The 16,140-nt window shown below is 62.0% G+C and overlaps 3 protein-coding genes across 4 annotated transcripts in view; all 3 read right to left on the reverse strand.

Moving 5' to 3' along the window:
• CHLRE_04g228350v5 (uncharacterized protein) overlaps nt 1–4,476 on the reverse strand; it is an 8,092-nt gene extending 3,616 nt beyond the window's left edge. The window contains exons 1-8 of the mRNA XM_043062054.1: nt 4,099–4,476; nt 3,486–3,530; nt 3,050–3,133; nt 2,250–2,653; nt 1,633–2,010; nt 1,303–1,377; nt 1,022–1,073; nt 414–504 (exon numbers count right to left, since the gene is read on the reverse strand). Of these exons, the coding sequence (XP_042925406.1) occupies nt 414–504; nt 1,022–1,073; nt 1,303–1,377; nt 1,633–2,010; nt 2,250–2,653; nt 3,050–3,133; nt 3,486–3,530; nt 4,099–4,317 (1,348 nt within the window). The 5' untranslated portion in view covers nt 4,318–4,476. The remainder of the gene's footprint in view (nt 1–413; nt 505–1,021; nt 1,074–1,302; nt 1,378–1,632; nt 2,011–2,249; nt 2,654–3,049; nt 3,134–3,485; nt 3,531–4,098) is intronic.
• A 2,078-nt stretch (nt 4,477–6,554) lies between these two features.
• CHLRE_04g228400v5 (uncharacterized protein) lies at nt 6,555–10,856 on the reverse strand. Of its 2 annotated transcripts, none has more exons than XM_043062056.1 (11): nt 10,573–10,856; nt 10,329–10,460; nt 9,934–10,013; nt 9,523–9,655; nt 9,342–9,422; nt 9,091–9,229; nt 8,770–8,952; nt 8,452–8,653; nt 8,084–8,289; nt 7,570–7,970; nt 6,555–7,430 (listed from the first exon to the last, which is right to left on the reverse strand). In XM_043062056.1, exons 1-11 carry the CDS (start codon nt 10,726–10,728, stop codon nt 7,227–7,229), a joined length of 1,917 nt encoding a protein of 638 aa, XP_042925408.1. In that variant the 5' UTR covers nt 10,729–10,856; the 3' UTR covers nt 6,555–7,226. The 2 variants fall into 2 exon arrangements, with proteins under 2 accessions (XP_042925408.1, XP_042925407.1); XM_043062055.1 differs by having other exon boundaries at nt 10,329–10,463.
• A 117-nt stretch (nt 10,857–10,973) lies between these two features.
• Nucleotides 10,974–15,826, reverse strand: CHLRE_04g228450v5 (uncharacterized protein). The gene is made up of 11 exons (XM_043062057.1): nt 15,648–15,826; nt 15,089–15,141; nt 14,770–14,809; nt 14,332–14,399; nt 13,898–13,996; nt 13,422–13,472; nt 13,057–13,135; nt 12,643–12,682; nt 12,257–12,326; nt 11,561–11,667; nt 10,974–11,135 (listed from the first exon to the last, which is right to left on the reverse strand). Exons 1-11 carry the CDS (start codon nt 15,796–15,798, stop codon nt 11,072–11,074), a joined length of 822 nt encoding a protein of 273 aa, XP_042925409.1. The 5' UTR covers nt 15,799–15,826; the 3' UTR covers nt 10,974–11,071.
• Between the last annotated feature and the right edge of the window lie 314 nt (nt 15,827–16,140).

Consider the following 16,140-nt stretch of genomic DNA (forward strand, 5'->3'; position numbering starts at 1 on the left):
GAGGGGGGGAGTTGTTCAAATCCCAAAGAAATCCAGACCCAGAACCAGCCCACAAAGCGCGGTGGAGGTTTGGCCTTAACCCTAATCTTATCGGGGGGTGGGAGTTTGTGTCCACCATCCCATGAGAAAGCCAAAGCCAAAGAGAGGAGACCATGGGGTGGGTGGCTTGGGATCAGACCCCTTGGATACCGAGGCTCGGGGATGCAGGCGTGGAACGGTCGCAGTCCCCACCCCACCCCGGCGGCACGGCATAGCAGTGCCTCCGCATCAGCCAGCCGCCGGGCTGTAGCACAGCACCATGCAACGTCGCAACACAGCAAACCCACCCATCACCAGTCAGGCACATTGCGGCACTGTCTCGCAGTAGCAATCCGGCAGCAGCAACCGTTCTTGCTGCTACGGCCGAAACTCACTGGGGGCGAGGCTGGCGTTGAGCTGCGGGTGTAGGGTGAGGGCGGCGGACAGGGCCTTGATGAGGAAGGGAAGCAGCGTCAGTCGCACGCCCTGATAATGGGGGAGGGCGGCAAGGAGGGGACGAGTTGGGAGGCGAGGTGGTTGGTTGGGAGGCGAGGTGGGAGGTTTGGGCTGGGGGATTGAGGAAGGGAAGGCGCGGGTGGGCGGGGAGCCGGGGAGCCGGGAGTAGATGGGGTTGGAACATGTGTATGGGGTTATTCAAAACCAATCTGGACTACCGTAGACTGAAACCGACGGTCATCGCGCCGCGCGCGAGGAGGGCATTCCTTGCGCACGGACACAACTCGAAACCTGCCCTGGTCTCCCCAGCCCCCCTTTCTTTGCGATTGGGACAAACTACCCCGCGCCCCCAGCACACACGGGCCACGGGCACACGCACACTGTCAACCCTTTCCCCCCCCCCCCGTGTGCTTTCGTGGCACACGTGCCACCCACCCCACCCATCCACACGCACACACACGCACACACACACACACACACACACACACACACACACACACACACACGTGCCACCTGCCCAATACACACACACACACGCCACACGCACCTGTGCCTTCAGTCCTGGGTCGTTTTTTAGAGCCGCCCGCACCGCCAGCAGCCTGACCGGACGGGTGAGTGGGGCAGTTGGAGGAGGTGGGGCAGTTGGAGGAGGTGGTTCCACGCATGAACCAGCAGCCTCGCCACCCGCCCCTTCCAACCCCCTCCCCCATCCAGCCCCCCCCCCATCCCCCCCCCCCCCCCACACACACACACCACCACCCATCAACGCCCATCAACCGCCCAACCCACCCACCTGTCCACCACATACACATACACACACACACACACCTGTCCACCAGGACCTCGTCATGGAAGTGGAAGTTGGGCAGTGCCGCCGCCGCAGTCATGCTCTTGACCATGGCGCTGTGCGGGATGGGCGGGTGGGGCGGGTTGCATTGTTTAGGGGGGGGGCGATGTCGCGAGCAGGTGCGTGTGCAGGCGGGCGGGTAGGTTCGTGTGGGCCAGCGTGGGTGCATGTAAGGTGTAGGGCAGGAGCAGCAAATCGGCAAAACGGCAAAGCAGGAGGGTGCTGACGGTTGCCTTCGCTAACACAAGTGCATCAGCGATGAATAATATTGGTGCCAAGCTCCGTGTGAGTGTACCGCTGCCCCGCCTCACCGGCGATAGCCCCGCAGCGGCACCACCGTAGGCTGAGACCCATCCACTGCCGCCGCCGCCGCGCCGCCCGCCGCCACCCCGCCGGCCGCCGCCGTCAGCCGCTGGTACTGCGCCACCGCCTCCGCCAGACTGCGCTGGTGGTGGTTGTGGTGGTTGTGTGGTTGCCCATGTGGGTGCGCGTTCCGTGATCCCGAGGCGGCGGCGCCGCCATTGCCGCCACTGCCGGCATCACTGGCGGCGGCGGCGGCGCTGCCGCCGCCACCAGCCGCCGCCGCCGCCGCCGCCGCCAGGTCGTCCTTCGTGCGGAGTACGTCGTTCTTCGTGACGCGGCCGCCGGGGCCCGTGCCGGTCACTGCCGACAGCTCAATGCCCAGCTCCCTGTTTGTTAATGTTGGTTGATGGTTTCAAATAGGCGCCACAACGTGCGTCTAGGCGCATACCGTACCGGGTGTGGTCCCACGGCGCCCACCCTTTCGTTCTACTCGGCAGTTTCGGCATCTGCCTTTCGGCCTACATACTCGCTCCACACCCACACCCGCACCACCACACAGAGCCAACCCCCCTCCCTCCCGCACCACCACACAGAGCCAACCCCCCTCCCGCACCACCACACCCACCTGGCTAGGGCGCGCACGGCTGGTGACGCATGCACCGCGCCCCCGGGCGGCGGCAGCGGCGGCTGCGACGACGGAGTAGCGGCGGTGGTCATTGCCACTGGCTGCTGCTGCTGCTGCACTTGCGCCGTCAGTGGCACCTGCGGTGGTGTCACGGTTACCCCAGCCACCACCGCCGCCGCCGGCGGCCCCCCTGAAGGCGCGTCGCCAGCCACCACGGCTGCCGTTATGGTGGCAGTAGCACTGGTCGTGCTGGTGCTGCTGGTGGCAGCGCGCTCCGCTACTGCCGCTCCCCCTGCTACTGCCGCTCCGCCTGCCCCTCCCCCTGCTCCTGCTACAGCCGCCAGGTGCTCGGGTGCTACAGCCGTGTCGTCCGACACCTCCAGATCCAACAGGGGCGCGCCCACCTGTGGGGCGGAGGCCAAGAGAGAGAGAGGTGTGTGGGGGGGGGGATGGGGTGGGGGTACGTGCCCGAGCCCAACGAAATAGGTCCCACTAGTCAAAGAATCGTCGCCCAACCCAGAGTGCATGAGGGCAGGAAGCAAGGAAGGACGGAAGGATGCGGGAGGTGGTGGGTTCAAGCCCCGCTGCCCGGGACACCCCGCCTTGTCTGGAAACCAGGATCCACCGCCACCTGCACCCTCCACCCATGGTCTCCCATTCCACCCAAATCCACCTGCCCACTTCCTTCTACTGGACGCCACCCCCCCCCCCCACACACACACACACACACACACACTACCACCCGCTGCACGCCACCCGCCAAACCCGCCACACGCGCCACACCCGCCTCACGCACCCACCTTGACCACCGCCCCCGTCGGGTGGTGCAGCGCGACCACACGGCCCGAGTAGCGCGAGGTGATCTCGATGGATGCCTTGTCACTCTGCAGGCGGGCGGCGGCGGGGGGGGGGGGGCGGGGCGGGAGGCGGAGGGGCGGAGAGGGCGGAGGGGGCAGAGGGTGCAGTGGTGGTGGCGGCGGGGAGAGGGGGCATGTGAGGTGGTGGCGGTAGGGACAGAGGGAAATCACGGTGGGGGGCGCGAGTCCGACGCTCTGCTCATCCAGCGCCGCCGGCCAGCCGTCCGCCACGGCCACCAGGCGTTGCGCATGACGGCATGACACCCGACATATGGACCTGATGGCTTCCTCGGCTTCGGATTGTTCGTCTTATAAGCATTCTCCATGAAGGCCATGGGGGTTCGCACCACTGGGGGGTTGCGCCACTGGGGGGTCGCACCTGCACATCGCACAGTTTGTCGAAGGCGGCCACTGCGTCCCCCACCTGGGCGTGGAGTGGAGATGTGCACGGGGGTGGGGTGAGGTGGGGTGGGTAAGGTGAGGGGAAGGAGAGGGGAAGGGAAGAGGGAGTTGAGCCGCGCGTTTGTGTTTTGGGGTGCGGGGGTAGGGGCGGGGTAAGGTATAAGGTGCAAGGTGCCAAAAGAGAGCGGGGAGCGGAACCTTTGAAGTAGTCCGATGCACTGCGGAGGGTTCGGCTGCTGAGAGGGAGGCCTGCTGGTTTTGTGCCTATGGATCGTTTGCGATGTCTGTGTAGGCGCCCGTGTGGGAGCACGTCGAGAGTGAAGGTGCAGCAGCCGAAGGCGCCAGTTGCGAAAGCCCCTCGGGTGTTGCGCGCGTCGGTCGGCACAAGACAACCGCTGGGACTCCGGTGACGTTGGGCGACGATGTACACGCTTATGCTGCTCCAAGTTGCCATGATGGGAGTGCTGTGACCGAGGTCGCATCAGCGTGTGCGTGCGAATTGCGGGACGCTGACACGGCGCGCTGATGTCAGCATGAGCGCTCTTGCGCAAGCTGTGCCCGAACTTCCCGCAGGCGCAAAGGCGTCGTACCTTCACGGACCAGGACACAAGCTCACACTCGCTGATGCCCTCGCCAGTCTGGGCGAGCGGGAAGGCGACAAGCTTTGCGAAAGAGCGGAAGTTGGCGGGACAGGGCGAGCCCCGCCCCGTCTGCCCTACACCGCCAGTTGATGTTCTATGGCATGCTTGAAGAGCCAAAAGCGGTGCATAACGCCTTCCATTTCGCACAGCTAGCAAAGCGCAAGCCATAGCTCGCGATTCGGGCGGTGCTTCCGCGATGTTAATCAACGGTACAGTAGCTATAATCAATATTAAGTGATTTCGCTTGGTAAGCTAGGAATAGAGGGCCGCGTCTGTCCGAGAGCTTTCCAGGAGCGGTCCCCCAGCGAAAACAAGTAATATGTATATAGTGGAATAAATGACATCAGGTTAAGCCAGTTCCGCGGAGAAATGCCGTGATTTTCGCCCAACCAAGCATCGCTGGATTTCGGCCTCGGAACTACCCGCACGGAAGGCGACAAAATCTAAGTCGCTTTTGGTGCTGAGCAATTCATATTGCGTACGCCTACAAATTTATCATAATTCGTCTGTCGTATGCGGGTTGTTTAGCAAGGACCATCCCTCGCGACAGATGACAGACATCAGATCCAGTCAAAATCGGCAGAATCGCCTTTGCCGGTCCTGCGCCCTATCGACCCCCATATACTTCCATGTTATAAATGTGTATAATATATATAATATATGCTCTTGAGCGACCTGTTGCTGCATGCTGAACCGCTCGCAGCCGCTGCTGCCGTCCCATACCGCAACCAAAGGCGTAGTCTTCGCACAATGTGTGTATTAATACCTGACATTGGAGACTGATGGTATATATTTCTTGCTTCATACACCAAAAGCGGCAGGGCCCGCGGCCACTGGTATGGGAGCATCTCCGTGCGATTGCGGGGGAGGGAGAAACGGCGGGGCATCGGCACTGACTGTTCAGTCAGGCCAAGAACGCCATCAGCCGCCTCAACAAACGTCACGTGTGCACACTGGATAAGAATACACCGCCCTTGGACTCAGTCGAGAGAAGCGCTTAGTCAACATGTCCGTTCGACTTGGTAGGATACTAGCCTTTCCCACCCCTTTCACAGCGTGTTCCCCAGCGCAGTGCCTTGACATAGCAGCTTACAAGTGCATAGCACTAGGGCTGGATTACTGGACAATCATGGGCACGGGTGCGCCCAGGCACCAAGTGACTTCAGGGCCTTTCGGTGGTTGTGGAAGAGTGGAAGGCCACGTTGGGTGAAGCCGCATGGAGGGCCCTATCCTTCGTAGGGAAGATCTCCCCGGGCCATGCACGCCAACTGATCAGGCAAACTTGCGTCATGTGCCCTGAGCGCCGTGCTTGCGATGCAATTGCGGCATCATGACACGGCCCATCCAACCAACACAGCAGGACGGCCATGCTACAGGGTGCGCACCTCTGTCACAAACTCTTACCGGTACGCCTCGGTTGGACAATAATCACCTTATCCCCTGTCTACACTGGCTATGGCCCCTGACGCCGAGACTGCAAGTAAGGAGGAAGCAATTGAACTTCATCATAGCGTGGAATCTGGCTGTCAAGAGGCTTGCAACACATGGAAGCGAGGGCGTGCAAAGGCATGCGCGCAAGCTGGTGTAGCAAGGGAGGTGGTGAAGCGGCGGAAGCGCTCTCTGAGAAGAGGAAGAGTGTCATCTTGCTGCGCGCTTGACTGCTGGTGCATCACCGTCAGGGGGGAATCGTCGTGTAACAGAGTAGCTAGTGGACTGCCATCAGGGTCAATGCGGCATCCGTAGGACAATTGTACCCCCGGCGGTTGCTAGTGGAGTGCTGGGGGGCCCCCACAGGTAGGGCTTCGGAATGGACACGTGGCGGTGAAAGAGGTCTTTGCAAGACGACTTGTAAGTCTCTTCATTGCCGCAGGACACGGGAGAACAGACATTGCGGCCGGTAATGTCCCCCGTGCCATACTGCTCTTTGCAGGACAGGACAAGCGCGCGCGGCCCCAACAGTCCCGGTAAATGTTTCAGGGCACCGCATGTGCATGCGCTCCAGACCAGCTTGCCTGCAAGATTCGCCTGTACAGTGCCTTCGGCGGTTCGGTTGAGCGTCCGGTCGCGTGTGGGCATCGAGTCCGCGAACCGCGTCATCGTTTCCAGGATGGGCTTGAACTTATCCATTGACTTTCCATGCATCTGGTGGTCTGTATACGAGGCGCCGCTGCGCTGCAAGAGCGGCGCGTCACCTGGTTGCTCGATGCACAGGTAATCTCCCGATATTGTGATTCCTGCCACGATGTGCTACCTCAGATCCATGTCTTTGCAAATGTGGTATACAACTAAGAAACTGGGCCGTTGCTGGCGGCTTTGGGCAACCCTCGACGCGAGTTGGACTGGCGAGCAACCGTGGCTTTCCGTGACATGTGAAATTGCGACAAAGCGCGGTAAGAAAACGATGCAACACTATTGTATTACAAGTCTGAGCGAAGTCTGAAGTAGTGTTCAGACGGGGAACTCAGAATCGGCCAAGTGGCCGTTCGCCGTGCCTGCGCAAAGTTCTCGCTAGTAAATCAACTCTGTATACACACCACCATCACAAAGCAAATGCAGAAACAGCAGGCGACAAACACGCGGCGGGCCTTTCATCCGCGCCACCCCGCCGCCGTTGACCACCGCCTACACTCCCTATGCCCGCCTCCCTGCCTCACAATCAAACTACGCAGCACTCTGCCGTGGACCTAATACTTATTGCCGTCTGAATTCCCACATGAGGCTTCCGCCAAGTCACCCTACCGGCGCTCGTGCGTGTAGAGCAACAAACTGCCAGCTGGAGCTGAACCCACGAGCTGAACCGGTCTACGATGTAGGGCCCCGCAGCACCGGATGAGCGAGCACTCAAGGACAAACACATACGCACACGCATTCAAGTTATACTGACAAACATGCCATACCGAAAAGCTTCCTCGCTGCCTCACGACCATCCCAGCCCATGGTGGCGGCACTGGCCGTCTACGTAACCCGCTGGCCATTTTGCTCATCTGCATCTGACATCCTGCGTAGATGGCAGCAGCACCTGGCTGCTGCGCTCTATTACCTGCCTAACAAGCGGAGCTCCTTTGTGCGGGTCCTGCTCACGCTTCAGTAGTCGCCACTTGCTTCTGAAACACAGCTGCTTTAGTCTGCCGGCCAGTGCCCGCGGACGGCGCCTGGCCCATGGCGTGACCCTGGCCCGCCGGCGAGACGTTGGGCCGTGGCGTGATAAGGCACGCCAGCGGGTCCCAGTTCGCGTTCGCCGCGTCGATGGCCTGAGCCTGCGCTGCCAGCGCCAGGTCCATCTGCATGCACATTTGGGGTGAGCTGGTAAGGCATGGTGCTGGCTGGAAGGGGGAAATTACAACACACCACGCCCCGACCGCAGCAGCAGTAAATAGGACGCCATTGACCCACGCGCTATGCCTGTTTTGAACCTCGCACCTGCGCGTGCTGGCGAAGAAGGTTGGTCAAGTCGGCTAAGTTGCCGACCGACGCGAGGTTGAGCTGCTCCACGCCCTGGAGCGCCTCCGAGTTCACGCCCAGGCTGGCGAGCGCCTCCGACGACAGCGAGTTGTACTGCAGCAGCGGCAGCACGCCGCTCAGTGCCGCCTGCTGCAGTACGGTGGACGCCAGCAGGCTGGTCGAGAGCTGCTGCAGCTGCTGGCCGAAGTCCGCGCTGGCCGGCTGCGCACCCGACGGGTGCACCAGCTGCGCGCCCTGCGCCGCGGCCTTGGAGGCTGCGTGCTGGCCCGGACCCCCCGAACCGTTGACATTGCCGTACTGCGGGCTGGTGGGCTGCGAGCTGTCCTCCTCGGCGTCCTCGCCCTCGTAATCCTCGTCATCTGCGTTTTGGATTGCAAGATCAACGTCAGTCCGTAGTGACCCCGCAGGCAACCCGGCACATGCCAGCAAGATGCGCCGTGGCAGGAATGACCTAAAGCAGAAGTCTGCTCACCTTCCGCCATATCCCTGGCGCTCCGCCGCCGGCTCCCGGTTGGTAGCCGGTGGCTATGTGTGCCCTCGTACGTGACTACGAACCGTGTCTCGTCCTCCGCGCTGCGCTCCACGTGCTTGCGGACCGAGCAGCCCATGTGCGTGCACTTGTAGTACGCGCGGGGGAAGGGACTGCCCTTCACCTGCTTCTGGCCGTATTTGCGCCACCTGGAACCAGCCAGAACAACGGCGCACGAACATGAGCACTTACAACATGGGTTTGAGAACAACGACGCGAGGTTGTCGGCATAAGAGCGAGCTGGCAGTATACGTAATCCATACCAGAGAGTTTGAAAGGGGCCCGACTAGCAGGTGTAAGGATGGACGCACCTGTAGCCATCGTCCATGTTGGTGATGTCCACCACACGCTGCATGCCCGACGTGCTAGGTGCGCCGCTGCCATCGTCGTCATCGTCGGGATTGGCGCGCGTCCGCATAGCCCCAGCTTCTGTCCGCTGGCGCTTGGCGCTGGGGCCTTGCTCCGGGCTGTTGCTGCTTGATTTGAGCTGGCGCTCCGCCTCCTCAGCGTACGCTGCGCGTAGGCACGGCACGGCAACCAGGCGTCAGCGACAGTGCCCCCTGACACTTTGATCACGTTAGAACCGGATATCCCATACAGCACCACATGTAACGGAACTTTGCGCTAACCTGCCAGCATGTCGAGGCGCTTGCTCGGCGATTCAGCGCTGTCGCGGACTTTGCGGATAGCAGTGGCGGCAGCCTGCGCAGCACGAGTGTCCTGTGGCGCCGCCTTCAGCGCCGCAGCGGGCTCCGGTTCACTTGTGTCCGTGTCGTCCTCGTGTGCGGCCGCCGCACCAGCAGCGTGCGGCACTGCAGGCATAAAATAAGAAAATTACATCAAGCTGCAAGTTAACAACCATGAGGACGTACTACCATAACAACCATACGAGCCTACAGCCAGCGAGTGCGGGCTACTAGATGCAAGCTGACCGCTTATGCAGCGCGCACCTGGGAAGTCGCTCTTCAGCGCCTCCGGGATGGGGAGCATGTCACCGCCAGACAGCGGAAAGCCGACCCGCCCGTTCGCGCCCGGCGGAAATCCGTTGGGCACCGTGATGTCGACGGCACTGAACACTGGCGGTGCAACCTGTACGCGAACAACGCAATTCAGTCTTAGCGACAGCCTTATCAGCGGGTACGCTATCTTGTCCACACATTGCCGACTTTAAGTAGCTGCGCGATCCCGAGCATAACCTCACCATGACCGGCGGCTCCGTCTTGGGCTTCGGCTTGAAGCGTGAGGCCTTGACGGCGCTGGGCGCCGGGTGGCAGTGATCCCCCTGTCCCGACATAATCCAGGGACAACCGCCAGTGTCATCCCACTTTGCACGGGGGCAATAAGCCACGAGACGAAGCATCGCTGTACTGGGAAGTCCGCACCTTGTACTCCGTGGACAGCACTGTGCCGTCCGAGTCGGAGCGCTCAACAATCTTCTTGGCCAGGCAGCCCGGATGGCTGCACTTGTAGTAGCTGCGCGGGTTCGGGCTGCCCTTCACCAGCTTCTCGCCGTACCTGCGCCGGGTGGGGGTCGCGAGTTATGGTGACCCCTCTCATGCCTGGGAACCCGACCCCCGCCCCTGCCTCGCACAATTGCGTACTGTGACTGACTATGCGGGGCGTGGCCCCCCCTTTGCGGCCGGACGGGGGTGTGTCCGCTGCAACGCTCCGAAAGCCCACATCGATAGAATGTTCTGCTTTTGCGTTCATACAGCCTAGATGCAGCCCGCGTAGGTTTAAAAACCCGGCCCCGATGTGCAAATCCTCGGCCCTCCCCGACGTTCGTCACTCACTTCCGCCACTGCCAGCCGTCCGAGTTGGCCACTGACTGTTTGCCATTTCCAGCGCGGGGCTCGTACTCGCGTTTAATGGCCTGTCGGGTGCGACCGCGAGCAGTCGCGAGGTCATCTCGAAGTGCTCAACGGCCCCGCGCCGGCGTGGCAGCCAGCCCCCCCAAGATCCCCCGGTCCCGAGCAATACGTTCTAAGGAGCACTAATGCAGGCAGCTGGCGGCGAAGTCCAAACATGCGCGAGGGAAGCGCGAGGACGCCTGCTGCGGGTCAAGCATAGTCAATGGCTGGGTCGCGTCGACCACAGGGACCAGCTCCCTTACTTGCGCCGCAGCCCGCGTACGCACACGAGGCAGCCCCTGGTGTTAGACTTCAAAACATGGCCGCGGGTTACTCACCCGAGTGGGCTCTGGCGCTGCCGAGGCCGCCTCCGTTCGGGCTGGAATCGGCAGGGGCACCCGAGCCGGCTGAGCTGGCTGGAACAGCGGCGGGCACAGCTGATGAATGCCGGTTGTAGGAGAAGCCTCGACCTGCTGCGGGGTGGTCAGGGGCGCTACTTTCACGCCTTGCCTTACGGTCAAAGCCGAGGGGGAGTTCTCCCCCTGCTCGGCAACGCGCCCGCAACGCCCGCTCCGGACGAACCTGGAGTAGTGGAAGCAGAACAGGCGAGTCGTGCGTGGCGCCCAGTCCGAGCCGCGCTTGAAGGCTCGGGGGCAGCGAGCTCAATTGAGATGGAGTCTGGCCCGGAGCAGGGCCCCGCGCGTTGATAGGTCGCGGAAATGGAATGCTGGTGTCCATGGTTAGCTATCAGGCGCTACACAGGGCTAAATTGTAGGGAACCGCGGCGAGGTCAACCTATGGGGTAGCGCCACTACGTCGCCATAGCGCTCGAAGACTGACAGGTTTGCTGAGAGGCGGTTGGGTAGTATGTCTATATCAAATGAGTGTCCTGCCCACGATTTTGGGACTTGGGGGCGCCAGGATGGGTCGGCCACTTTGTGAAATCAGGTCTGTGTGCAGGGCGTCCTCTCACCCACGGCCACTTGCAAGAGCATTTACAAGTGATCGGCTATCGCCGTGGCATCCTAGAGGGTGACAAGGGCCGCCCTGTTGTGCAAGCCACTGTTCAGTCAAAGTTGTGCTAGTCGTCGAAGTTGAGCTTTCGCAGTAGCTCTTGTTGTTGCTCTTGTGGCAGCTTTTGCATTCTGCGTGTTGGGAAACCAAAGGCACAGGGAAACACACACATACTTGTTAGTCCTCGTATCTTCGCTCGTTTCAGCTCTGAACTGCGCGCAATTGGTAGAGGACTCCATGTGCTTTCGGTTGAGAGCGCCTTGAAGAGCGGAGGTCGCTCGTGTACACAGGCATCAAACGGCCAAGGACCGCGAAACACACGCTGGCTTTCCCATTTTTGCTACCATGTTATAGTTGGTTCATGCAAGATCTATCCGGCGACGCTGACAGGTTGGCCGTTATGCCTACGACTCGCGTAAAGGCCGGGGCGCCGGCGCTGCGGTCAACGTGCCCGTGCTGAGGAGGCGCGGCGCCCGGCCACCACCTCCCGACGCAGTTGCCCTGCTGCTCGCTTGCAGCCCCTCCCCTTACATCTGCCCCAGCATCTGCAACCTACTCGAAGATGCTCTTGTCACCGATGTCGTCCTTGAAAGCCTGCGTGTACTTGCGCCCCGCAAACACAGCCAGAAGAACGCAGCACGACGCCAGCAACCCCTGCTCCACCTGCGGTTCACGTACAGGGGTTTGGAGCATTGGGCATTAGTTCGCGCGTGCTGCCCATTCAGTTGCACTGGCCTGGAAAGCGGCCCATGCTTACGGCTTGGACGCGCTCATGCATCTTGCTGAAGACGCTCGAGAGGCACACCACGCTGGTTCGCCTCGTGGTCCGCTGCCTGCCCATACCCAATACGCCGTCAGCTTTATGCACATGCAACACTGATATTCTCTAGCTACGCTCACACATACCGAGCAGGACACCGTACGGCTACTTGGCCCAAACCCAAGAGCTGAAGCGGCCCTTGAATCTACCACAGCGCGCTACCTGCGTGCGCATCCTTGCCTGCCTTGTGCCGGGCTGCAGGTGTGCTGCTAATGCAATCTGCCACGTGCGCATCTCCGCCTCATAGCAAGCACACCTAGCCATGCCCAGGCGCCCCAGGCCCCGTGCTTCCCCAAGGTCCCAGGCCCTTCCCCATCATACGCTGCGGGGGCCCGCACACACTCTTGCGCATTGGCCCGATACACCACGCCCAGGCACGCACGCACGCATTGGCTTGGTACATCGCACGCACGCACGCACGCACGCACGCACGTTGTGGGGCACGAAGCCCAGGAGGTGACCGCCCACCAGCAGCGGCAGCGCACCGAACAGGCCGGCAGCCCTGGGGAAACACACAGGAGTTGTTTGCAGCACTCCGGTGAGATGAAAGGACCGGAAGGCAACTGGAAGACGCACGCGCGAAGGGGTAGATTTGTAACGCACACACACGGACACGGCTTGGGGCAACAGGCAAATGCGGGCTGATGGTGAGAAGCGTGGTGCGGTGCGCGATGCGTGGAAGGAGCAAACCCTACACCTACAACACCCTCAAGCATCCACGCCCCTTCAAGCATCTACGCGGTGTGCGGATTCTTGTTGTGCCAGGGGATGGAGTCCATGGCAGGGTTAAGACAGGCGCGCCAGCACTCCGCACTCACTCCCATTTGTTGTAGCACAGCCCCTCCTTGAAGGCCACCCCTGTCGACAAGTTGACACAGCGTGTGGGGGAAGTCCAGGGGTTTACACAGCGTGTTACAGAGCGCAAGGAAGGACACAATGATACAACATGCACGCGTCCTCATTGCAAAGCACGTCTACCACGTGTGCGGCATTCGAAATGTCTTGAAGGCATGAGCTCGCCGTGGCGACTTGCAGCGCTCCTGCACGCCATCCACTGACATGTGGTTTCCGCCATGTGCGCCCCCTGCCTTGGGGACCGCAGTTGCATGTGGGTCCCAGGCTCCCGGTGCTGGGTCTCGCAGCTGTGTAGGTCAAGGGAAACGACTACCCACCCCATATACCCCCGGGGCCTCACTCGACACCGTGCCAGCAACGGGTCTCCCACCACTCACCCGTGAGCGCCGCGAACAGCGGCCCGACGGCCCAGATCCACACCGGGTGCTCGTACACGAACGTGGCAGCGGGCGCGTCCTGCGCGCGTTCCATACGTGTGTTAGGAACCACGACATAGGGGACACGCAGACTGTGCGACAGGTCTGTGTGAATGCGGGCAGCCAGGCGTGCGTGGCGCCAAGGCCGGTAATAGCACGGTGCGCGCACGTGCTGAAGAAAAAAACATGTACCGATACACATGTGAGTACCGGATGCGTCAAGCCGTGGGGTGTCCACGTTCTCCGCGAGTCCGGAGTTCCTACAACACCTCCCACCCCTGGTGCATGGGAGCACACGACCTCAGCACCAGACCCGCGCACCCCACCTGCGTGAGTATGAGGTAGAGGGACGCGACGGTGCCCACAGCCCACAGCGCCTGTGTGCGTGAGGGGGATTACAAATTCACATTCATGATGAGCTAAGGATATGTTAGACGGTAGGCAACGTTGGGGGAGGGCGGCGAGGCCTTGGGATGTGCAGGGAGGCGCAGAGTGATACCATGCTCAGGAGGGGGTGACGGCACCTCCTCTACAATCCGAAAACCCCTCACGCACTCGACGGGGTTCCAACAACATAAAACAACATGTGCCCTGAACCCTGAGCCTCTGGCTTGCGGCCGGCTCGCAATGCTGCAGCTGCAACAGGTGCTGCAGCTATGCAGGGAACCGCTCCTGCACCCCTGCACACACCATCCTGCCCGTGCACACACGCACACAGAGGCACCATCCTGGCAACAGCTGCCGACACGGACGGAAGCCGCCAACACGGAGTCACGGCCCACACGCCCACGCGCCCTCCCACCTGCAGTGTGCGCTTGAGCACGCCGATGTAGATGTGGATGAGCTGCAGTGACACGCCCAGGCCCGCCGCGCCCAGCACCACCGCCGGGTCCAACAGGCCCTGCGGCATTTGCATTGCGGAACGCGGAACTTAAGGATGTGCATTGAAGAGATAAAGGGGAAGGGGGCTCAAAAGAGAAGGAGCTGAAGAGCAAGGGAGGTCAGGTTGAGCCCACGCCGACTGAATACCGTTAGGCCCCGTATCAGAGAAAGGAAACGTACAGCCACGGAATCGCAAAACGAGCGCACGGGCAGGCAAAGCGGGCGAGACAGGCGGGCGAGCGGGCGAGCGGAGGGTGTGAGAGCCGCATAAGGAGAGCCCGGCAGCACAAGGCGCAAAGGCGCGAACCCGTGCCGCATGCAACACTCCTGATGTGTGTCACAGCTTTAAGCTACCTGCATGGCGGCCCGTGTGGAGTCCTGGTCAGCGGGCAGCAGCCCGTAGGCGCCGCAGAACAGGAAGCCTGGGGGTGAGGGAGGGAGGAAGACGGGTGGAGGGTGGAGAGTGGAGGGTGAAGGGCGGGGCGGTTGGTTGGGAGGTGGAGGGCAGAGCACCTTGTAGGTCTCAGGCTGACGCGCGGCTGTGGCTACTTGTGCATGGCAATGGAGCAGGGGCGCGCTCGCAATGTTTCGACCAAGGGATCTGAGTCCTAGCCCTTGCACATGCACACACACACATTTCCTTGTCCTGTGTGTTTCCTCGTGTTTCTTTGTGTTCTCTAGGACAACATCAATGTTCGTGCTCTCTATCACGCACATACACACACACACACAACACCTGGCGGCTGGCGGCCCGCGACTCGGCGCCCCCCCCCCCGAGCCCTGGCCGCGCACCTATCGCCGTGGCGCTGATACCCAGCCGGTACCCGATGACCTGTGGGTGCACACACGGGGAGAGGCGCGGGTTGGAGGGGTGACGCGAGCAGAGCAGGGAGGGGCGCACAGAGGGGGCGCGTTGTCAAGATCAAGACCAGATTAATCTTGAGGACCAGAACCAGAACCAGAACCCGGTAAGCCAGCTCATAGGCCGCAGCCGGCAGACGCCACAGGTTCAGATGCTCCGGCCGCTGGTGCCGCTGCCGTAAGCGGTAATTTCGGTCTGGCGCCTGCCCGCCCCACCCCCACCCCACCCCCCACCCCCATGCACTCGCACCTCCGCCCGATCCTCATTGGTGATGGTCCAGGGCCCGAAGCGGCCATAGTACACTGGTAGGGGGCGATAGCAGGGGGGTAAGAAAGGAGGGGGGGAGGGGGATTCAGGGAGAAAGGGGGGAGGGAGGGAGGGCTTCGCAGGGGAGCGGGGAGAGGGCGGGAGAGCTCCGGCGAGTCGAGGCGCGTAAACATAACGGTGGGGCTTGGGATTAGGAAAGTCGAGACGGGGGCCTCAGGACGATTTTCGAGCACTTTATGCGAGTTGGGAAACGGGGCAGGCGGGAGCTGGCGGAACCAGGGGGCTAGAGGCGGGGCCGCGCCTGATGGAGAGAGTGAAGGGGAGGCAACGGGTGCTCTGGCCACGCCGCAAACGCAACGCAACGGTCGGGCGCCCCGTCACCGAAACGCCTTTGTTGACCATACCCCGCCCCTTCCGCGGCCCAGCACAACTGTTAGTGAACCAGAACCCCGTGCGATTGTGTGTCCGCAAGCCCTGCGACTCGATGGCACCGCATCCACGGTCCACGACAACCCCGAGTCTTCGCGAACGCCATGGTTACCTTGCGGCTCTGCCTGCTCAGCTGCTTGCGTTACGTGAAGCCTCCTTGAAGGAGTTTGGCGCACCACGCTCGGTCGGAATCGGCAAGGCGAGAGAGCCGATGCACGGCGCTGCGTCGTTGCGGACGCCGCGGGCAGCGTTTGCCGCAACATGATACGTAGTAGATAGTCACAACAATACGTGTCTCAGCTGCAAGCGCCTGGAACTGTGTGTTTGACGAGGCTGCATGGCACGCGCTGGCTGACTCCGCTCCCCCCCCCCCCCCCGCCCCGCCACGAGCGCAAGCACGAGCGTGCTCACTTGCGTCGCTCCCTAAAGCAGCACCCAGGCGCACGTCAGGCCTCGTGCAACCTGCTGCTGACGCTAAGGCAGCCAGGCGGGACTGCTTCCGCCCGCTTTCGCCCTTGCATCCACGTCGCCTGGCTGGCTGGCTGTAGTTCTCCAGGTCTGCCTTGCGTGCCCTTGCATGGCAGACTCAGTCGGGCGGTCGCGCC

This window comes from Chlamydomonas reinhardtii, chromosome 4 (genome assembly GCF_000002595.2).
Source record: "Chlamydomonas reinhardtii strain CC-503 cw92 mt+ chromosome 4, whole genome shotgun sequence".
In the NCBI taxonomy this organism is placed as follows: domain Eukaryota; kingdom Viridiplantae; phylum Chlorophyta; class Chlorophyceae; order Chlamydomonadales; family Chlamydomonadaceae; genus Chlamydomonas; species Chlamydomonas reinhardtii.